Consider the following 24666-nt stretch of genomic DNA (forward strand, 5'->3'; position numbering starts at 1 on the left):
TATAAAGGCAGCTGTCAAAAGTGAGCTCAAGCTCTACAGTCTTCTTCTACAGTGTTATTATTTCTTACTTTTAAGTGTCTTATTCCTTTCATTTTACTTAAGTCTCCATATTGAGTAGAGAATCAAGTAGTTTCAGTTATAGACTTCACTGAGGAATTTCTGCAGGAAAAAAATAATTGTTTGAAGCCATATGTTAAAAGGCTTTTTTTAAGTGGAAGGAATTCTAGCCCTTATTCATACTACCTTATTGGTATGGGAGCCATTGGAACACCTCCTTTCTTGCATAAACAGTTCTATTGGACATTTTCATGACAAACCTATATGGATATTCTAATCAATTTTTGTATTAAAACGTTATTACTTCCATTTTATTTAGTTCATTTGATTTGATTCTTAAGAAGTCTAATATGGTCTGTAGTTCACAAGAAATAGACAGCTCTGAATGTAGGCACCTAGAATAAAAGACAAAGGAATTTAGAGAAAATAAACATTTTTAATAATTGCTTCGAGCCCAACTTCATGGGATAATACAAGTTCTGTGCCTAAAGTTCGCAATCATTTTTTTAATTTAAATAGTCTTGAACCTCCAACCATATGCCAGGGCCCAACAGCCTGCATACAGGAGTGCAACTCCCCCTCTCCCTGACAAGCTGACTCTTCAGTCTTGTCTGCGTTGAACTTCCATTAATTGGTCCTCACCAATCTAAAAATGCGGTCAAATGATTTCAATCAATGACATGTGAACCACTGTAGCAATACTTTTTCCTGAGGTACCATGAGAAATCCAGACCACAGGGAAGTGGATAATGCAGTTTGTTTCCATATCATTCCTCTGTGAGGTGGAATCCTCCCCACATGATTTTTGGCTTTTCATGATACCCTAGTAGTATATATTAAACTGACAATTCACCCACTTTAACATTAGTACCCAGTGAAACTCAGCTGAATTTTTGATGGCTTAATATTTTTAATGGTCCTGAGTGTAAGGCACACCAAGCCACATTCTCATAGTATGTGGAAGTCCCCTAACAAATTCCTTTAAGTGGTCTACAGCTGCAGATACTAGTCCAACTTAAAATGAGGTCTGAAGCAGTCTTTTTCTAAGTGATTTAATGTTCCTTGTAGGCTGTGGCGCTGGGCTTCTTAAATTAATCATGTTGAAAACATATTTTCTTCTTAGGTTTCATAGTCTGTAATTGGACATTAAGAACAGCAACATCTAATTGTCAAGGAATCTGATAGATAAAAGCCCATGATTTGTTTTGTAAAAACTTGATAATAAGAACATATTGCGGATCATTCTGTTCATTTTCTTCCCTTCCATCAAAATGTAATTTGGTGCATTTTCTGAAATTAAAGGACCTTACTTTGCAACTATTTGAATGCAGAATGATTTATCTCAATGAACTTTCCGTAGAAGTTTGCTCCCCAACACTTGACAATCTTGCACCAATTAATTGTTTTTTTCCTCAAATTATTATACAAATTCTAGAAGTATGGGAACATTAATACCAATTACAATGTGTTGCTGTTATTATGACATATGATAAAGCATAGGAACTGCTGTGTCATGAGATTTAAAATTCTGAAAACTGGGAAATACCACTACATTTATTTAACACATGCTGTCACCTTGTTGTCATTGTAGTTACTTCCAAGGACACATCAGTATGTTCTTTATTTAAGTTCTGCTTTGTGGTTCTTGGATTGGGAGCGGGGAGCTATCGCTGTTCTTTTGCTGCATGACTCAAAAATACAAGAACATACAGAGCTACAGCTTTCCTAGTGAAACAGCATATTGCATTCTCCCTCTAAGCAGAATTTTAGCAGGTGTGCGTTTAGCAAATATGCCACATGTGATTAAATATTAAGCACAAAGCTTCTTGTGTTTATACAATACTGTTAGCGTCAGAAAAATAGGACTAAAAACTGGCAAACATTTCTACAGGCAAAGAAGATGAGAGAGAAAATTTGATGAAAGCCTCATTTTCAAAGGGATGCCTGCAGCATGTAGCTGGAGGCAAGTTAACATTAGCGGTAATCCTTTGTAAGGCCTATTTATATAAGGGTATGGGGGTGGCATAGTCAAAAGTACTATGCTGTGAAGATTGCAAGTACCTATAGGGCTTATTTCCATCTTTCACCTTATTGGTACTGAAGTATTATTTCTACCTTGCTTTAAATGAATGAAGAAAAGAGATGATTAAGTTATATTGTGATTTAATGAGTTTTTAGAATTTTAAGGAAACATTCCTGTGTTGTTGTTTTACTCAGCTACATCGGTTCCTACAGGGCTCCCCCTCTTCCCATACAAAGGAGGCTGTCATTCATAGTTAAAAGTACATTTAATTATATAGGGTTGCCCAGCTTCAGAACAACCAGGAAACGGGGATGGGGAGATTTATTTATTTTTATTTATTTATTTAGATTTCTATACCACCCATTTCTTTGCAGCTCTGGGCGTCTTACATTGAACATTATATTATACAAATTACATGGAACGATGTATAGTACCAACAGTATGTAACATAAACTTTCATAAACAATATGTAACATAAACCACATTATAAATAACAATTAACAGTAACATTGGGGGTTGATTATTTCATGGGTTGGTTCTTTCAGTCTGGGAGTTCAGCAGCTGTTCTACGTCAGTCAGCCTCAAGTGAAAGCCTGGGGGAAGAGCTCCCTCTTGCAGGCCCTGCGGAACTGTGGAAGTTTGGGCAGGGCTCTGATCTCCTCAGGGAGCTCGTTCCACCAGGTAGGGGCCAGGACCGAGAAGGCCCTTGTTGAGGACTGACGTGCTTTTCTGGGGCCTGGGATCCGCAGCCAGTTGGAGGTGGTGGAGTGTAGGGCTCTTTTGGGGGTATAGGCAGGGAGGCTATCTCTCAAATACATTGGGCCCAAACCGCGTATGGCCTTAAAGGTGATTACCAGAACCTTAAGCTTGATCCAGAATTCTACTGGAAGCCAGCCAAGTTGTTGGAGTACCGGCCAGTGGAGAAACAGCCATCAGTGTTGGCATGATGTCACTTTGGGGGAAACCCAGAAGAGATGTTATGCCTCTCTAGGGATCACGGAATCTTTGTGGTTTTAATAATTCCTGTAGAAGCAAGATATTACTTTCCTGTGAGTGACATTGTGCCATAGGCCCAACAGCCACTTTTAATTTATTTTTCTGCTGATGCCATTCCAAAAAAGGAACTGAGAATGGAGGTGGGGGGTAACATACTACAAATATGACATACATATGACATACTTATCTTCTTTATTTGTTCCAAATATGGACTTGCAAATAGAGGAGATCATTGGATTCCTAGTGTAGTCTATTTTCCTTGGGTAAAGCATTATAGAACTGCAGAAGGAGCAACTATTTTATATTGGACTACTTGCCTTATCCTTTATGAAGCTGCAATTATCTGTTTTACCAATTATTTCAGAAGGATTGAAGCAAGAGTGTAGAGGATAACCGTGAAAGTATTTCTGAGCAAAAATGCTTGCACAAAGTTATAATTTTAGTACATATTTGCCTATCTACAAAATTTAGTTTTTCTGTTACTTTTAAAATTTAGCCTGCTGTAAGGTTTACGCTTGTAAGTTGTCTTAACCAGCTCTGATAGTAAGCAAAAGGAGCTGGTTTGTATCTTACTACTCTGCTCAGAAATATCTGAAACCTTCCTCTGTTGGTAGTGGCTCACATTTCCGCCACTGGAAAAGTCCCTTCCTTACTGAGAGAAGTGATAGGATACAAGCCAATATATACTGAATTGTAGTACAATTTACTTCTATAAGCTAAAGATTTAGCAAGATTTAGCTAAATGGAACAATCCACAGTACTCTGGCAAAAATAATAATAAATAAATAAATAAGCAGGTCCAGGAACATTAACAGTACTACCCTAAGCAAAGTTTTTCCTTTATAAGTCTACTGGAGTCAGTGTACTTACAAGGGTATAGTTGTGTTGAGGACTGAACTGTATAAGGCTTTACTGTTCCAAATGCCTTAGTGATGTTTTTGGAAGTGCATGATTTCTGATCTTTCTAATACAAGGCATGGTTTATGAATTAACATGTGTCTGTATATTATGTATTATTATTGAATATATATAATACATACCTTTGTTAGTCATGGCTATCAAATGCATGGTAAACATGTTTAAAATCTCAGTGAGAAATTAGTTTTCTGCTTAAGCTGTTGTGAAGAATGGATGTCATCTGTCTGTACCAGATGTGTTGCATGATGTTTCTGAAATGCATTCTTGCTACCTTTTCATTTGTTTCTCCAATTCTAATCTCATCTTGATTTTTTCATACATTAATATTTGGCTTTTCTTTCCTTCCATTTCATCTTTTCCTCCACTGCCTAAATCCTCCCACCATCATGGCAGAAGAAGCTATCACTCCTACACTTATTACCTGTAAGTAACTTATTTGTGCATCATCAGAGACATGCTTTCTGCCATGTTGTTCTGTGCATGAATAATGAATACTAATATGATGCAACTTCCTTTGTGAAATTCAGAATACTTTTCAGCTTCACATGAAATAAAACATCTTCATGTCATTGTATCCAAACTCACTTTTCCTTAAGGTGTCTTTTGCCACGTACTGTGTGTTTGACTGTTATGATGTTTTTCATCATTGAAATGCTGGGAGGGTCAACTTCATTAATAAATTCTGAAAGATCAATCCAGGGTTCCTTTAACTCAAAGACTTCCAAGCAGATATAATGTTTGCTCAGAAGTAAGTCCCACTGAATTGAGTAGGGCTTGCTGCCAAACGAATTTGCATAGGATTGCATTTTTTTTGTTTTTGTTTTCTCATTAAAAATCTGGTGATGTGTGTACATGTGCAACCATTTGCCATAAATCCATTGCTGTATACATTTAATCTCATTTGTGAATAAATATATTGCTTAAATGTTATTGAATAGTATGGAATATTATGGAATTGTTGCCATGTTGGTCCCAGAGAATGAGATCTGCAAAGCAGCTAGGCAAGTAAGTTCTGTACTTGGTCCCAGAAAGGCAAGTTCAGAGTTTTTTTATTTTGTTCTTTATGTGGTTTTTACAAGCATAAATAGTTTTAAATAAAGAGACAGAACATAGACTTGTTCTGTAGTTCTGAACTTCTTTTCAACTGCTACTGTCATAGTGAGTCACAATTGCACTCGGAAACGTATAGATACTTGTTAGAGGATCCTTTTTATACAAACGAGTGTAAGCAGCCCAGAGCATCCAGTCAACTACAGAGGAAGCATAATGTTAGGCTAGATGGACCACTGGATTAGTCCTCCTGAGCCTCTGGGGAGGGCGGTATATAAATAAAATAAATAAATAAGATTTTGTACTGTTCTTACGATGCTTTCCATGGGCTGAAAGAATAATGCATAAGGTTGGAGAAAAAATTGCCTCTGTGGTATTTCCGCATGAAAAACACTGTTCTGTCATAGTAGCAAATAATCAGCCTTCTTCTATGAACTTACATTTTGTTTGAGTACAGCTATTGAGCATTAGGAGACTGCTCACTGAATATTGAGCAGCTGTTTCCTTCTTTCATCATCTAGGTTCCTGAAAAAGTTAGTGTCAGGTGGAAAAAAGAAAGGCTATATAATATGGACAAAATGGAAATTTCAATGGCAATTTTTTTATTCCTGTGTTGTTTCAACATGTGAAGTAGCCTTATGACCATGTCCATATGAACAGCCTTAGAAACTTCTGTAGCAGTTAATCAGGGACAAATGTTTTATTACTGCATTGTTTATATGTTTTTTATATATAGAACTTCTTAAGAGACCAGGCTAAGTTGCATGGTGAAACCACAGCTAGGTAGGTAATTTATGTTGCTTAGGGACTGTAGTTTCATAACAGATTGGGCTGTTAGTTTTCAGGGTGATTTAATGAAATATTGAACCAAGTGCCAAGGGCAGAACCATGAGGAATGAGATGAATGTACACAAATCAGTATACAGTTTAAAAAGAAGTACACAAGGGAAATTAAAATGGTTCATCCAGCAACTCAACTTTTATTCATATGTTTTAGTTCTCTTTGGCTCACAAGTGTTAAAACTCAGTTATCCAGTCTCCACAGTGAAATGTGTTCAATTAGACTGCTAGTGATTCTCTTGTGATTATCTTTGCTTGGACTTCAAAATTGTTATCCTTTGAATACTCTTTAAATCTTGCAGAATATTCTTTAGCTGAAATTCTTCTATTAGCCCTATTGGTAGGTGTTGTGACTAGATTAATGGTAATCTTCCCTGAAGTGCCATCTGTCAGTATTCCTTTATAGTTATGCTAGGTATCAACTTGAAGTGGTTGCCCATCATATTTTTTTCCATTCTGCTCTTTAAAATATTAACTTTTCTGATATAATGCCATGAAAGAGTATATTTTACTTTTTGGATTTGATAGCTTCAGTCCAGGTGCTACCAACCTGATCTTGGACCATTGACACAGTAAAGGAATAAGCAACATGGGCCATGGAATATGTGAGGTCATTTCTTTGCTTATTTAGTTATTTTTTTTAATCCACCATTAATCCATAGTAATTTGGAGGGGAAAAAACTCAAATAACAGAAACAAGGAAGTAATAAAATATAAAGACCACTTAAATAGAAGACTTAATATAAAGCAATTAAAATAAGTAATCTCTGCTGAAAAATGATTTCCCATGTATTTTCCTGCCCAATTCTTCAAAGGATTCCTTCCTTGACCTCTGCTGATCCATGTTTTAGAAGCCCATATTTCATGTTGGATTGATGATTGGATCCTCCAGCTTAGAGTTATGATACAACAAGCAATGAATTGGTATTTTTATATGTATCCAGTTGCATGCTCAGGAAGGAGGTGAAGTCCATTCCTTCTCTAATGGAAATTCCCTTCCTCCCACTGTGTTGCTTTTATCCTCAGTAGAGTATCTACACTTCCATTGGCCTCAATTTATAATAGGATAGGCTATAGCCCTTTTTTCCTGCTAATTTATACATTGGAAGATCAAGAAGAACAAAGTTTGAATCCAGTGGCAAATTTAAGACCAACAACGTTTAAACCTGGGTATAAGCTTTCATGTGCATCAGATATATTTGAGAATTCAGTAATAGATTGGCTGGATTGGCAGTGTCATACACGGTTTGGCTGAAGAAGACATTGAGCAATTTAGCAAAACATGTTACTTCATGTTCTTTGTACATATATAGTTCTTTAGTAGTATAAACTAATTTTTGTAAACAGAACAAAATAAATGGACAGGCTCTACAAACTATAGTTTGGAAGACTGTAAATAAGTGGGCTAAATGGGGACTGTAGAGAATATAAGAGAAGAAAGATGGGGAAAGGAGTTTGGTGAGAAATGATAAAGGTGCATTTTGAAATCAGGACTTTTGGAGGAGGGACTGTGAGGTAGCGCGGCTGCTGGGTGCTCCCTGGCCGGCGGCCTGGCAGACGCGTCAGGCCACTGCCTGCCCCTGCCGCCAAGACTTTGTGGAACAACACAGACAACATAGTCCAAGACAACACAGACTGCGGACCCAGGTAGCCAGCGCCGTGGGGGGGGGCCCACTCCCACGTCCCGGCCCAGCCGCGCTGCCCCGCGGCCTCATAGACCTCGCCGACTCGCCCGCCCACCGGCTCCCAAGGCCGCACCGATCCCACCGACTCACAATCTCCACTAGCACCCGCTGCATTAAAGCTGCAGCGGGCTTATTTACTAGTATAAAATAAAATATGGCATCTAACGCTTCCTCTACATGTATGTGATAACATTAAAATTCCTGCTTGTTTTAAAGCAAACTACAGAATTCATTCCACTTTCAAAAATAATCTTGCCTAATCATAAATTCTGTGTCAATTTACTACAGTATTGATCCATATATAAAGGACCATCAATAACTAAATCTAGATTACATAAAGTTTGTTCTGGATAGTACGGTATTCAGACAGTACCATACAAGTATATAGAAAACAATTGCTTATTTTTTCTTTGAAGAAACATTCCACCTATGAACCTTCTCACCGTAATAGTGAGATTATAGCACTCAAGAAGTGTTAGAAGAGAGGGGCCAAGGATAATTATCCATAATCTCAGTACTGAATGGTGATTAAAATTACATAGTGCATTTGGCATGATTGTCAGCTTGAAATCATAGGTGATTTCTTCAAAACAGCCTTTATAGCTTTGACAAAGTTTAACTTTCTAAATTTATCTATAGTGCATCATCTTTCAAGCAAACATTCTTCATTATCAAAACACCCCAAACAGGTTTTATGTTCTAATTCTCTCACAAGACCTCCAGGAGCCTATGATATAAGCAAACATTAGCTGCTCATATAAGACAGCTATGTTGCTGACTGCCATGGCCCAAGGCATGAAGTAATTTGAATTTTGGGGTCAAGCATTTTCCATGTCAAAAAAGGACAACTGGGAGAGAGGGTTATCCAATACATCTTATTTTTAAAAATGGCATCTGATTGGCCTATTATGCACGGCCACTGAAACGGCGGTATGGAGAATGCGGAGGAGGGAGAAGCGAAGCAAACCGCTTACGCACAGAACAGAACGCAACGGCGGCAAAACCCAGAGAATCCGATTATGCATGCGGCTACTCCGGAGCCGCTTCTGGTTGCGCCCTGGTCCCGAGAAGCTCCACTTTCTTCCGCATCTCGCTAACGTGGCTTTTTCAGTGGCATACGTTGACTCTGCGCCTGGTTGCCGCCTGCAGCATGCATAATTGGTGATTTTAGCCACCGCAATTCCACCCCGAATGCGGACCTTCCACTCCGTGTATAATGGGCCTTTCAGTGCCAGTTTTGTATACCAGCAGATCTTCTTCAGCCTAGTAACATAAACATCATCTCATAGTCCTAGCATGTCAGATGTCTCCTTTGTCCAAATTAACTTCATTTTATTTATTTATGTTTATATTTCTAGCCCATCCTTCCCTTAGTGGTGGTGTCATATTTTATATCCCGCCAATTACTCTCTCAAAGAAGCTCTGTCCTACAGAAACCCCAATTTTTCTTAGGTCATTTATATTTGTACATGAATTGAAAGTTGGATCCAGAGTAACATTTTATGTGCTCAAGTTCCATTCACAGAGCCTGATTATCCCACCTCTTCACCCTCGAAGCAAGCAGAAATGCACCCCCAAACCATCTTGTTGGGAGTCCCCACTCCTCTAAAAGCAGGATTTCAGGGGGCACTTTGGTTGCCATGACATTGGGGGGGATTTTACTCTAGGAGCAATCATTTTTGTGTCTGCAATCTGTATCTAATCATATTTATTGTCAGTGTTAAGGACATAAAAATAGCAGAAGTCACACCTGCAGGTGGACAAGTGAATTATGATAAAGTTAATAGTTAGTAATTGTTATGAGAACTCTGTGTCCCACCTAGATAATACAAGTACCACTAGTAGAGAAGGAGGCTGATCATCTCTCACTGGTAACATGGTAATCTTACTATTCTAAGCAGTACAAGACTTATTTCAAAATAAAATTGGTACAAAAGCAGCAGCCAACTGGTACTGTAAATAAAACATAAAATACTGTATTGCACTGACAGGAAGAAAAGCTGTTTTTATAACTCTGCACAGGAAACCACAGAGCATTGTGTTATGCTCCGTTATGTGTTCCCCTCCTCAATCTCTGTGAAATCGAAATCACTTTCATACCTATTCACATACATGGTCAGGTTTAGATGGGAGCAACAACTGATGTGACCATGCATCTCCATAAAGGCTGTGAAGCCACTCAGGGGACAGCTCTGTCAGTGCATTACTTCAGACCTGATTTATTGTGTTAAGCTGTTCTGTAATGGGTTTTACAGGTGACAGGGAATGTTCACATGTCTTAAGCAGGTTACTGTAGCTATACTGATCCATGCCAGTGTGTACATCTTCAAAATTGTGCTCATGTACGGCATCAGGGCTTATAAAATATTCTTCCCTGACCCTTCAGCACAACTAATTTATTCATAGATCTGTTTACAGTTCATACGGTGCCACCCTGAGCTGTTAGGGAAGGGCGATATACAGATGCAATAAATAATTTTGTGGGGGTAATTGACATTACACCTTAAAAGACTTTGAATCTAATGGTATATTAGCCTGAGCCTTCGGGGAGGGCGGTATATAAATCTAAATAAATAAATAAAAAATAAATAAATAAATATATCTAAGATTAGTATTGTGTGTATGGATTTGCTTTGTTTTATTATTGCCTGCTAGCTGAAGCTTTGCATGCATTGTTGCGCGCTCTCATTCTGAAGAAGTCATTAAACACAGATACTTGCTGAATGTGCCTAGTGCATGAAAGCTTTAATTAAATCTACATGCTCAGCCTTAAGAAGAACAAGAATCAAATTAAATGCAACCAGAACCATGCGTTTGTTTCTGAGACAGGTCCATGTGCTTTGGAGATAGTACAATAGTATACTCTTATCTGAATTAGTAAACTCAATATTACTTTTCATTAGTGTGGTAGGTCACCCCCATGCGTCTTCTGTCTATTTTTCTCACAAATAGAGTCTGTTCCAACTACTTTGCCATAAGACTCCAAGGCTGTAAATCTATGAAGTGGAATAAACTGTTTTCAGCTTTCTGCACCGTTGGTTTTTGTGAGTTCTATAGACAGACCTCTCTAATTAGGCAACAACATAATTAAGGCAGATTCAGCAAGTGCAAATACAGCAACAGGATTTATAGCAATTAGGTTTATTCTATGATATTACTATACTACACGTGAATTTATAAGCATCATCCTTATGTGAGTTTTCATTGATTTCCTACATATGTATATGATATAAGCACTTTTCAGTATATAGTGAATGCTTTATATTTTCACTCTTTGGAAAGCTCAGAGGACCTTGTGTTTGCTGTATAATACTGTATAATACTTTTAACAGGGCATAACTATTTGGTTATCAGAATTAAAACTCTGGAAATCTCACTGCCCCTGACTTTTCTAATTGCCTATATACGCACGTATAAGCCTAGATTTAGCAAATGGAAATTTTAACTGGTCCTGTATAAAGCAGCCAGGTTAACCACAGTGAACATATTTGCCTCAGATTTTAAATGTCTTCTTTACTGCCTTACAGTTTGTTTCCAGTACAATTCAGTGCTAGTATAAATGATAAACAGTATACAGGTATTTGAAGAGACTGCTTCTCTTCTCTGCCCATCAACTATAATATTTATCTCTGTTTCTGCTTTAAAGGTTAGGCAAGATACGACCAGAAATCAGGGCTTCTGTATGGTGGTGCCCTAGTTTTAAAATTGGCTTCATAGGCTGGTTTACCTGACATAGGCATTACAGTGCAAGACTAGTTCTATCTTGTTTCCCCAACCTTTTAATGCTAACATTTAGCTTTAATATCTCTTTATATATTGAAGTTCTTCTATTTATGTGATGCTATTTTTGTTATTTATATCCCACCTTTCTTTTTAACTGGGACCCAAAGTGGTATGTCAAATCATTCCCTCTTACATCCTATTCCCAGAACAACATCCTTGTAAAGTATATTAGGCTGAGAAATTATGATGGGAACTGGCACGCTTCCATGGCAGTGTAGGAATTCAGCCCTGGTTGTCCAAACCTCTAGGATGACATTTTATTATGCCATACCAGCTATTATTTATTGTTGGTCTCCTCTGTTTATCTGAATGTATATGCTTCTTTGACAAATTTGACAATGGATATGGTGGACAGGACCAGTGATGATAGTGGGAAATCTCAGTTGTTTTCATTGTTTTTGTTACTGGTTTACTTAAGCTAAAAGTTCATCTTTCTCGTGTAAAGTATGTGACTGGTCCATTATCAACCAGTGAGCTTCCACAGCAAGATGGGGTTTGAAACCTGGGTATGTAACTTGAAGCTGTGTAATTTCACATGTTTCTCCATACCTAGGGCCCTTTTCAGGATTGTAAAAAGGTCTGTCTTAGCTATTCGCAGTTCCAGTCATTAGATTTTGGTATCCAAAGATTGGCTGACTTCACTTGCTCTCCTTAGATGGAAGGTAGACAGAATATGATGTTACAGGGAAGTTTTGTTGCAGCCATGGATTCTGCACCACAGCCAATTAGCCTGACAGAAAGTCTGTGGCTCTGGCAAAGTGGGGTGAAGGTCATCTTGAATCACAGGAGTGCAGGGTCGAGGGAGGTGAATGGGCACACTGTCTCTGCCCGTACTGAGCTCCTGGGAAGGCATTGCCTGGGGCTCAACAGCCAACTGGTTGGGTAATGGTAGCTCTGTGAGGAGGATCCAGGAGAGCAGGGAGGAATACTGTGAGAGCTGCAGACTGTGCAAGATGAGGCAGGGATGTGCCACTAATCCAGGCCAGGTAACAGCAGCCACAGAGGTGGGGGGGGTGTCAGAAGCCCACACAGCCTCCACTCTCTGCACCCACTAGCAACATTGCTACCTCAGAGTATTCTCCCTTCCCCCATCATTGGTCCTTTGTATTCTCCCTTCCTCCCCCCCCCCCTCTCCCCTGGGGACATGGTGCAGATTTTCCCAATTACCACTCCAAGAGGACCCCTTCTGCAGCCATCCTGCTTCTTTTCTAAATGTGTTTGTGTGTTCCTTATATACATCAATGCTAATCATTAGTGTGTGTGTGAAAATATAAAAGTATACTGGGTATGTCTGTATGTGAGATCTGTAGAAAGCTAGCAGGCAGTACAATTTTGTCAAGAATTACAGTGGCCTTACACTGGAATAAGCATAGCTTTGTGTTATAAATGGTGCCTTATCCGAACAGGCTCTGATTTTAAGATACAACCCCCCCCTAATACTGGCCTGTATTTCTGAGGGTCACAATTCTGGCAGATCAAAAAGAGAAAAAACAGGCCCCTGGATAGCACCAAATGCTGTGCCATTTAAAGTTGGCAAGCTTCAGGATGAGAACTGCGGGGTTATGGTCGAAATGTTAATAGTTAAACAGTTATATTGTTGTTGATGTTGTTATTGCTAATTTGATACAGTTACTGAATATATTGTATCTGTTATGTTATTTGGTTCTCACGTTCCAAGTGAACTGCCCTGAGCCGCAAGAGAGGACAGTATATAAATGTAAGAAAGAAAAAAAATCTATATCCCATAATCCTGAAACCAGTTGAAAGAGTTCTAGAGCAGCTGAATCATCCAGGAGGACCTTTGAGTTATTCTGCAACCTCTCTCTCTTATTATCTTTGCCAGAAAGGGTAAATTAGAGACTGGTTGATAATTGGTAGCATCACTCTTCTTTAGTGATTTTTTTTAAAGTATTGGACAGATGACTGCCTATTTTAGTGACCCAGGAAGGGTGCCCTAAGTTAGTGATTGATTTACAATAGACATCAGGGACTCATTAATATGATCCTTACATGGTCAGTCACTAGAGTCTCAAGTTACAAATGTTATGCAGTGAGCTGTGGTTTATTTAATGGTCATAGACTTTTGTACCATTGCATTACAATGAACAATTAGAATTCATACATAATTTTCATCAGTTATCACAGGTTTTCATACAGTGCACCCTAAGCAAAGTTACACATATACAAAGATGAGACATATATAATATGCTAGCAAGCAGAAAGGAAAGAATCTGCAGCTGTAATATGATAGAAATAAAATAGTTAGCTGCAAAAGTCAAGGGTAAGGAGCCTATCTTTGGAGAGGAAAATCTAGTTTTTATTCCATTGTCATTCTATGTGGCCAGTTAATTTCAAGGAGAAGTTTGTGTGAGGGGGGAGAGATTGCTATAAGACAAATGAAATAATTAATTTTGTATCCAGCTGGAATGCAATAATGTGCCTGTTTTTTCTTTTCTATAATCTCAGTGGTAGTCACCTTAGTTATGACTGCAAGGACACTTTTCTCGTATACTTTACTGACTATTCATATAACTCTGGGATTAATATGAACTAGAAAAGGTCATTTGATGAAATTAGTTACACTAGTGCAAATGTTATTTAAGGAAGATTTTGCTATCATTGGGGTCATGCCATCAAGCAGTCAAGCAAATGAGATCAAGCCGGCGACCCTTAGGAAAATATATTAACCCCAACAATAAATAGAAGGTTAGTTTTCACCTCAAGCACTCCAGACCTAGCTAATCTTGATTAATCATATATTTTCCTTCAGGCTATTTAAAATGCTATTCAGATTTTTAATGGATGATGGCATATAAATGTACACAGAATATGTTGCTTATTTTTCTTTATTATTAAATTCATTTTGAATTTCCTAATAGCATGTAAAGGTCTAAAGTAGCCAACTTAATATTTTATCCACATAATATTAGTTTGCTGCATTTCTTCATTATTCTGTTCTTCCCTCCAAGAATTCAAGGTTACCCATTTCATCCCTAGAATAGTCATGTATGGCAGGTTAATCAAAGAAGTTGTCTTGTGCTTAAGTTCACCCACTGAGCCATAGTAGATTTAGGGTACAAAACTTACCAGTCCCAGGTGAACATTCTGTGTACTATGCTGGGTCTTAACATTCAGCTCAAATCTGTCTTTAAAAAATCTGCACCCAACCCTTTAAAAATATGTATTCTATCAATTCCTCCTCCACAAATTGGGAGTTCATAATTCAGGTCTAATTTTTAAAGTGAACTGGTTAACTGGATTTTATTCTGATCTTTTATAACACTTTATACATGGGCAGTTTCTCACTGCTTTGAATTCCCTTTCTTCATTAATGTTGTTTCCCCAGCCCCCATTTTATGAATGCACATATGTGCTTTTATGTAACTGTAAAAACAGGCATGCTGATGTATAAGATTTCTTGCTTATGGTCTTTGGCCACACACAGGGACAGATGTATCTAAATGAGAAGTCTAAATAGAGTGAGATGTAGAACTGAAATCTGTATGTATTCAGGCCAGTCTTGAGCATATAATGTGGTTTTGCTTAGAGTGTGGGCAGGGTGAGCAGATAAAAGACGCTACACAATTTCTTTTGGAATAAAATAAGGCCACAGCTTTATTACAAACCCCCAAACAGGAGCATTAGCATGTCATGAAAAGGATCCGACTGAAACAGTCAGCAGAGCACACACCATGGTCCAAGATGGCTCCTTGGAGCACCCGCCTAGGCATCAGCCTGAAGCGTGGAACCCCTTTGCCATCTGAAACCTATCCTGGGAAGATGGCTTGACAGGGAATCACTGGGCATAAGCCTCTGTCTGGTTCCCCAACCACCTGGCAATGCAAATCTACCATCCCAGCCAGGTATGGCATGCCAGCTCGCATAAGCGCCATCTCTTAATGGAGACCCCACAGGTGAGGGGAGACTGATATGCAGACCTGTCTCCCCCAAGGATCCTCCGATGCCAAACCACCAGCTGTGACTAAAACATGAACAAACCAGAAACCATCAAATCAGGGACTGTAAAAAACACGTTCCATATAGGGAGGGAGGGTGGGAAGCTTCCCACTGTGCTGCTAGGGGGGAAAGGAATTGATAATGTCCATGCCTCCCCACAGAGGCTCACTTCCAGCAGCGCATGAGGCAGCGCATCTTTCGCTGCCGGCTCACGCCTCTGCGGCAGCAACCAGAAGCCTGCCGGTGAGTCACGGCTCCACTTACTGAAAACCTCAGTTACATTACTTGTCATGATGCTGAAAGAAGATTTCTACACCAAGACTGTCTATGAATTTCTTGTAGTATCTAATTAACTAGAAGTAGCTGCATAATTTTATCAGCATAGTCTCAGTCCAATTTTCCATTCTGGAACCAGTGTGCAGGTGGTATCTACGAAATATTTCAGTGATTTGTGTCTTTTTTTCTTTTTTTTAAGCATGCCTGCTTTTCATCTCATGTACTAAAAATAAATGCTTTGCCAGATTCAGATTGAAATTAAGGGTTGATTCATAAGTATAAAAAAGTAATTATGTATACTTGCATTAATTATTGCATGGATAGTTTCGCTTGCAAGAAAGAACTGCTGACTTCAGTTTTTGTGCCTATCTGAAGGCATATGATTGGACAAAACTCAGATGTAATCTTCTAGATGACAGACAGATCCAATTTGGTGGATTGCTGGAAAAAGAAACACAGATGAAGCTGAAGGATTTGTTACGTTTTAGTAGCAGACACATTTTTGAAATGAAACGCAACTTTTGAAATTAATTATGATGCGGCCTGGTTCATATATTCCAGTTCACCTCTTGCTGTTTGTGACATCATATAATGAACTTGCCTGTGCGAATGGTCATCATAGATATAACATGATACAGAGAATTTTCGTATCACCTTACATTATTTCAAGTGCAGTCCTTTTCAGTAGACTTGGTATATATGTTCAGCTATCAAACAGCTTTAGAGAAATTAAGTTTTGCGTGTATGAACCAGAATACTAGTGAAGTTCTGTTCTAAAGGGGTTTTTTTTATATTTAGTATTTAATATTTAATGTAGGCTTTTTAATGTCCCAGGTGAGTGTTTTAAAATGCTATCCTAATGACTGTTCTCAAACTAATGCAGTTTTGTTGGAAATATTTTTACTTTGCTCGGTGAATATGTTCCACTCAGATTTAAGAGTTAACATATGGTGTGGGTATCACTATGACTAAAGTAGATGCACGTTGGACAAAAACAGTCTGCGCCATAGGCTGCCTCCTTCCATTATTCTGGCATTGATTTTGGTTTTGCTGTATGTAACTAATTTCCAAGAATGTTGTGTTCATGTCCACATTTATCAGGCATGTTAAGTATGATCTGTACTGACATCTCAACTGCTGAAAAGTTATTTCGTATACATTACTACTTTCATGAATCTTGATGGGAGTGATTCACCGAGATGGCATTACAGACTTTTGTTCTTAATGAAAGTAAAAGTGAGCCAGCTTAACATAGTAGCACAAATAATATCACAAATTCCACTCTGGGATAATGAGTAATTAAATGCATTTCTGTAATGCTGTATCTTGCATTGTCTGCAGTCCACCAGTTTCTTTTCAGTATCAGTGGAAGTAATGGTAAACAATGATCTATAAAAAGTAACATCCTGTTACCAGTATTTTGGCAAAAAAATGTTTAATATATAAAAATGCCTAACAAGTGTTGGCCTTGTTCTGGGTAAGCCTATTGCATGATGCTTATAAACTCTGTGCACCCAGATAACCAATCTCCCATCCAAGTACTAACCATGGCCAACTCTCATTATCTTCTGAGTTCTGACAAGATTGGGCTAGACTGGGCCATCCAGGTCAGGGTGAGAATTATCAAATTATCCTGGCGGAATTGCTAATCCATATTTTAACACTAGCAAAAGCCAATGTCTTGGGTAGTTTTCACGGGGCATGCTGCACTAGAGAGAGAATAGGCACTACGATAGTCTGTAAGGATTTCTTCTTCCAGTGATATGGCTAGAAGAAAGAGCAAAGAAAGAAAAAATATTGTTTCTTTCTGGGCTCATAGACAGAGGGGGAGGGGGATTTCTAGTAAATTCTACTAAAAGAAGATAAATGATTTGAGATAGATGGGCCAGAATGATATTGTTTCTGCAGAAATCAAAGGACATATTGATAGTAAAAGGAGAAATATCTCATGGCAAAAGGAACAGTGTATTAATTACTCATAGTCCTTGATTATAATCTGATAATCTGCAGATTTTGAGATAGCATCATTCCATGCACTTTCCTGTCTCTTTCTGGAGTCTGCTCACTCACCTGCTAATATAATTTGACCATTTCCTTCCAGTCTTTGCTTTTGCAGGGTAGGAATTAGTTGTGTCTCTTTGACCCACCACATACATGATGGTGAAGGCCTCAACATTAACATTGGAGTCAGGGTAGCAATATGGACCTCCTTACACAATACTGTAGGAGAACAGAAACCATATAGTTTACACAGCTAATTTACCATTGTGACCAAAAAGGTATTCCACGAGAAAAATTAACTGGTTTTCTTTAGCAATGCAAGTTGCGTTTCCAGTTTATATTCTGCAAAACCTTAATGAATTATGTCTTTTTATCCTTTCAAATGAAACATGAGTTATAAATTTTTTATATTTTAAAAAACATAATTTTGTAGATTATAGGCATTGGACGGGTAGAGCGAGTGTGGTGGAAAACTTGCGATGAAGTGGCAAGAACATTCTATTACACGCTTACGAAGGCATATGAAATGGGAGTTAAGGTGGCAAAGTTTTATGCTGCCTCTATCACCTCCATGAGCTCTCACCCGGCCCAATTATTTAGTGTAGTTCGATCTTTGCCTGCTCTCGAGGAAGGGAGCCAAAATAGTAGTTAGTTCACTCTTTGCTGTGAGGCATCAGCAAGCTTTTTCACGGATAAAGCCTTGTCGCTCCGCTGGGACCTAGAAGCCCATTGGCTGCTGAAGGATGGCTTCAGATGGCTCTTGGAAACCAAAGTGTACAAGTTGCTGGGGTCAGTAAAGGTGACCATTTTCCCCCTTGATCCCTGCCTGACTTGGTTGCTCAAAACAAGCAGATAGGAGACCCTCTGGAAGAGATCATCAACCTTTCCCTGTCTACAGGAGAGTTCCCAGAGGTGCTGAAGGAGGCAGTGATTCGCCCCTTGCTGAAAAATCCTCACTGAACCTGTGGGACTTGGTCAGCTACTGCCTGGTCTCACATCTTGCATTTCTGGGATAGTTGAAAGGACTGCGGCAATCAGCTCCTGGTTCTTGATCCATATCAGTTGGGTTTCTGTCCTTGCCACGGGGTAATGACAGTGTTGGTTGCCTTGGTGGATGATCTCCAGCACCAGCTAGATCTGGGCGGATTTGCCATACTCTTATTGATTGACCTGTCGGCTGCATTTGACATGGTCGCTCATATTGACCCACAACCTCATTGGAGCAGGGATTTAGAGAACAGCCCTTTAATGGCTGTACTCCTTTTCCCAAAACCGGACACAGAGGGTGACAGTGGGAGAGATACTGACACATCTTTATATATTCCTTTGTGGGGTCCCACAGGGCATGATACTCTTCCCTACACTATTTAACATCTTTATGCACCCTGTAGGAGAGTTAGTCTGGAGTTACGGGCTAGGTTGCCATCAATATGCTGATGATACCCAGCTTTATTTCCTTATGGATGGCCAACTAGACTCCACTCCAAATACATTTGCCAGATGTTTGGAAGCTGTTGCTGGATGGTTAGAGAGGAGCTGCCTTGAAACTCAACCCCTCCAAGACAGAGATCCTGTGGTTGAGCAGGAAAGGGACAGAACAGGAAGCACACCTACCCATCTTTGTTGGGTCTTAGCTAACATCTTGTCCAGAGCAAGGAATTTGGGAGTGATTCTGGATGCCTCCTTATCAGTGGAGGCCCAGGTAACTGGAGTAGCACACATGGTGTTTTACCACCTTTTCCAGGCACAGCTACTAGCAACCTACCTGCCCTTGGACCTTTGGGCACAGTGATCTATGCGATGGTCTACGCTGGCCTACCCTTATCTTTGACCCGGACACTCCACCTGGTATAAAATACAGCATCTAGGGTCCTCACCGGTTTATCTTGGAGGACTCATATCTAGTCTGTACAGAGGCAGCTGCACTGGTTATGAGTTATGGCCTGGATCAAATTCAAGGATTTGGTTTTGACCTTTGAGGCCATTTGCGGCTTGGGCCCTACCTATCTGAGGGACCGCTTATTTCTTTATGCCCCCCACAGGGCCTTGCACTCTGCATTTACTAATTTGTTAGTGGTCCCTAGCCCTAGAGAGATATGCCTGGCCTCATCTTGGGCCAGGGCCTTTTCAGTCCTGGCTCCAACCTCGTGGGATGAGCTCCTGGAAGAACTGAGGGCCCTGACGGAGCTGTCAAAGTTTTGCAGGGCCTGTAAAACGGAGTTCTTCTGTCAGGTCTTTGGTTGAGGCTGGGTTTTTTAAGAACATTGGGCCCCTCCCAGGTTTTTGCCACACTATCAGGGTCTTTCCACATACCATAAACTTAGCATCATACTCACCCCCTGCAGACGCTATATTCCGGGCACTCCGCATGATGTCTCCAACCTCCCACGTCCGGCCAGCAAACTACTTGTAATATCTGCGAATTTAAAGCACAAGTTGGTGAATCATAAAAAGGGGATTCACCAACTTAAAAAGCACTTTCCCCCAAAGGACAACCAGCAGACTTCATGCAAAAGAAGCACTATCTCTGCCTCCAATGTACTGCCTTCGCACCCACCTCCCTCTCCCTTCTTCCGAGAACTTGATGTTTTTAAGGCGAATTGCCTGGAGCAACGAATAGGTGTACAAGCATCCAGGCAAAGCCAAAAATATTTTTTTCTAAAAGTTAAAACACAAAGCATGCCTCTATAAACCCCCCCTCCCCAAAATCAGGAACAGAATTATTTTTAAAAAGACTCAAGACTTGTGATTCCGTAAGGGGTGACGTTAAAAAAGCACTATGCATCTGTGATTAGATGCATAGGTGTTTAAATGGAGAACTATTAATTAAAAATATTGGCGAGTATCAGGGGACCTTTTTAAAAAGGAGAAAGGGGACTGGCTGCATGGCTTGATTGACAGAGTCACATATAAATCGTGTTGCTCTCTTACACCATTTCCTGCAGCGCTTGTAGAGGGTGAGAAACTCAAAAAGGCGTCAGACTACAGTAAGACAGCAAGAAGGTGAGGAATGGCCAGGAGGTGTGATAATATTTAATGCTATGCCATTCAGCTGGCATAATGTTATTTTTAGCAATGTGCGGAAATGCCCTCAATCAAATCTTTCGTGCATTTTATGGAGGGGGTGGATGCCTTCCTCCTTATTTTTCTGGTATTTAGAGGTGGGTGGTTTTATAAATTGGAGATTTTATGGGCTTTTATGTAATCCACCTTGAGTGCCTTGAGTGGAAGGTGGACTGTCAATAATAATAATAATAGTAATAAATAAATAAAACTGTTAACGTATGCATGCTTATAGGTTTGTGTCTCAGCAGAAATGCTGCCTCTTGAACTGATCCACAGTTCTATGACCATAGACTTATATAACAAGTTTTTCTCTTCTTTGGACAATATTCTGAAACATCTGTTTTGAAATACAAATTAAGATAGTGTTCTTAGAAGAATTATCAAAGGGCACATATACATATTCTTTCTCTCTCTCTTTACTGGAAATAGGTTTTACTCATAAATTTATAATCTGTATGGCATTCTGACAAAGTGGGAATGCTGAGGTTTTAAAACTAAACAAGCCAGATATTGTGTTGTCTGCTAATAAAATGTTGAGCAACATCAGCATTTCCGTTCAGTTTGTTTGCAAGGAGGACACAATTGTTCATAACTGCCCATTATAGAACATAGCACAGAACCATATATTTTAATCATTCATACCCTGAACAAACATAAAAATATTCTGCTTTTACAAGTAGGATAAACGTCTCTAATTGGCATGGCTTTGCAATTGCTAATACATACATTAAAGAAAGGATTGAATACTAATTTGTAGTTTCACAAGTTGATAACAGGCAAGAACCCCTGTTGGCCATTATGTTAGAAGAAATAAAGGTTTTAATAATGTTGAGAGCTGGGCACTTTGACAGTTGGGCACTGTAAAGGGGAAACTGGCATATTCTCTTATGTCAGCATACAGTGATCCACTAAATGTATACTCTTAACTAACTTTCTTTTCTTAATCTTAACATAGACAGAATCAATGTACTTAGGACAATTATGATATTATATTGTGGTTTTCCTGAAGACTTCCAAATGCAAATAAAATATTAAGACACAATTTAGGAGATCTGTATGTAAGATAAGCACAAAATAGGCTAATTTTAAAGTTAAGGATGAAGAAATCCTAAGAGAAAAAAATCACCAAGATGTTCTAACTGCTTTGGGATATTCTGACAATCCAAATAAGCTATTAACCAGACTTTAGAGGCCATTCTATCTGCTTTATGATAGCTCACTACAGCTGCATAAAGGAGCTAAAATATGATAGTGAATCAAGTCCTAAGACTGTAAAAGGTAAAGGTAAAGGTATCCCCTGTGCAAGCACCGAGTCATGTCTGACCCTTGGGGTGATGCCCTCTAGCGTTTTCATGGCAGACTCAATACGGGGTGGTTTGCCAGTGCCTTCCCCAGTCATTACCGTTTACCCCCCAGCAAGCTGGGTACTCATTTTACCGACCTCGGAAGGATGGAAGGCTGAGTCAATCTTGAGCCGGCTGCTGGGATTGAACTCCCAGCCTCATGGGCAAAGCTTTCAGACGGCTGCCTTACCACTCTGCGCCACAAGAGGCTCATACTGTAAGAGAGGATAATTCAGGGGTAAGGACTTCATAAACAATTCTGTTTTCCCTAACAGTTCTGTAGCAGAATACTTCCTCTGCTGTTTCCTAGAACAAAGGAGGTTTGCAATGTTTAGAAAAATACATTTATGTCTTAATTGTAGGGTGAATAGCAAACATTGACTATGTACAGCAGTGGTTCAACAAGGTGTGGTGCCTGAGGCCACCAGCCCTAACTGCTGTCTTTTGCTGCTGCTACCCATGGCGACCAGAGGGTGGCAGACCTACACTACCCAGATCACACCGCTACTCTCCATGGGCAGGTAGGCGCCACGGGCAGGTAGTTGGTGGAGGCCAGTGGTCCTGCACAGCCCTGCACAGCTGTGCAGGGACTCGGGACCACTGTCCCAGCCAGCCCCGCCACTCCAGATGCCTGCCACCAAACTTGCTGATGACAATTGCTTCAAAATGGTATGGCACCACCATGGCTGCTGTGCCCTCACCCCGCTAGAGCCCGTTGCATCCCTGGGTGCAGTAGGCTTTCTTTCTAGTTGGTCTATAAATATTATCATCTACTCTGCTTGGCAGAAGATCCTTTCAACGGGGATGTCAGGAAGGAAACCTGGGATCTTCAGCATCCAAAAACAGATGCTCTCCCACTGCCTAATTGCTAATATTGCTAATATTGTTAAATGCTGTGCATTTATAATTATTTTTAATGTTGATATGATATGTTATTTTTCACCTTAACTGTTAAAGCATTTTCCCTAGCAATAGGTTGTCATAAAAATTAGTGGCAGGGTTGTTTTTTTTACCGTGACAGATGCTGAAGTTGAAAGCTTCTTCTTCAAATTCCTTTATAATCCTCCTCTCTGGAACACAAGCATTTACTTTAAGTAAAGGGAGGCAGGGAATCCTTAGGGCTTCAAACAATCTGATCATTTAAGCTGCCACTCCTAGTTTTCTTGAAGGACTGAAGCACTACACAAATCCAATCAATCTGTGGTGGGTGTCTGAAGATAGTGACCTTATACTCTTGTGTCATTGCTGGCTATTATTTATCTTAGGCTTTCTGTTTGGTTGCTTACTTCTCCTATTGTCATATTTTTCTCTGTACTGTCTGTGCATGTCATAGAAAAATTACTATCATCACAGCCCACCTCTTACTGTTCTTCTCAGAGTGACATCAATAGCCATCTACCTAAATGTGACATTTTTGATTGGTAGACACTCGCAACACTTGGGATGTATTTTATCCTGTTCTTTGTGTGTGCTGAAAAGCATAGTGGGGAGAATTGAATCTTGACATTTTGGAGTGAAATAGTCTTGTTTTCTTTTTGAAATCCCAGTAGTTACTTAGTGAAATACTGCAGCAGATACTTTTTTCCCTATTGATATATAAATAGAAGGGAGATTAGTTTTGAAAGCACAATGGCTTCATCGAGAGTAAAAAGAGAGAGAGGGAGACGATACCTTGATGTCAGTAAAAGCTTTAAGGGAGAGAAAAATTCAGAAATGAAAGGAAATGGCCCAAAGCCCAATAGCTGAATCACTGAAAGGTGACATAATGAGACAGAAATGAAAAGTACTATGATAAAGGAGGTCACTTTTCTGTAATTCATTTCACTTAAAACTTGCCTAAAACTCCATTTGAGTTTGATTGAGCATGGTGGCAAGAAGACTGACAAATCTGTGCCCATAAGACATAATTGTCTTATGATTTCATATATCCTGAGTTACTTTTAAAACTTACATCATTCAGCCATACATTATCGGCTTTTCCACTTGGCTTCTCTTAGGTGGGTGTTCTGAAGTTCCTGGATAGAAGGCTGGCATTGTTATGTTTGCTTAACAACCAATAAATAAATATAGCTGAAGTGAGGATGATGAGAAGGAGAAGAGTGATAAGGAAAAGATCACAAGAACTGGACACATAGTGTCCAAATTACTGAACTAGAAAATGTTGTTGAAAGAATGCAAATGCAACAGAAACCTATGATCAAAAATACACTGAGAACAAAGCTGAATGAGTGGGGGCAGGAGAAAGAGAGTGCTGCCGGGAGACAGGGATTTTCACCCGTTGTATTTCAGACTACAGCGGGCTATTAATCTAGTTGGCAAATAAAATAATCGCGGATGAGAAAATTACCGGAATCACAGCCAATAAACAAGAATTTAAGTTTAGAAGCCATGCAGACAATGTATTATTAACCTTACAAAACCTAGAAGAATCAATACCAAGAGTGATGACTCATATAAAAAATTTTGGTCGAGTGTCAGGCTATAAAATCAACAACGCAAAAACAAAGATCTATTTATTTACAAATAATAATCAAAAAAATTCAGCAATGAGAGAAAGACCATGATGTGATGTTAATCCAGAAAAAATTAAATATTGGGTCATATATTTAGACAAGGATCTTAATAAAGTAATCCAGAACAATTATTTCAAACAGGAATTAGACAGGTGGTT

The 24666-nt window shown here is 39.3% G+C and overlaps 1 protein-coding gene across 1 annotated transcript in view; it reads left to right on the top strand.

The window, feature by feature from the left end:
* The window catches only part of PTPRM (protein tyrosine phosphatase receptor type M), a 525104-nt gene that overhangs the window by 365413 nt on the left and 135025 nt on the right, over nt 1-24666 (top strand). The window contains exon 16 of the mRNA XM_077352746.1: nt 4388-4417. Coding sequence (XP_077208861.1) covers nt 4388-4417 — 30 coding nt within the window. The remainder of the gene's footprint in view (nt 1-4387; nt 4418-24666) is intronic.

This window comes from Paroedura picta, chromosome 9 (assembly GCF_049243985.1).
Source record: "Paroedura picta isolate Pp20150507F chromosome 9, Ppicta_v3.0, whole genome shotgun sequence".
NCBI lineage: Eukaryota > Metazoa > Chordata > Lepidosauria > Squamata > Gekkonidae > Paroedura > Paroedura picta.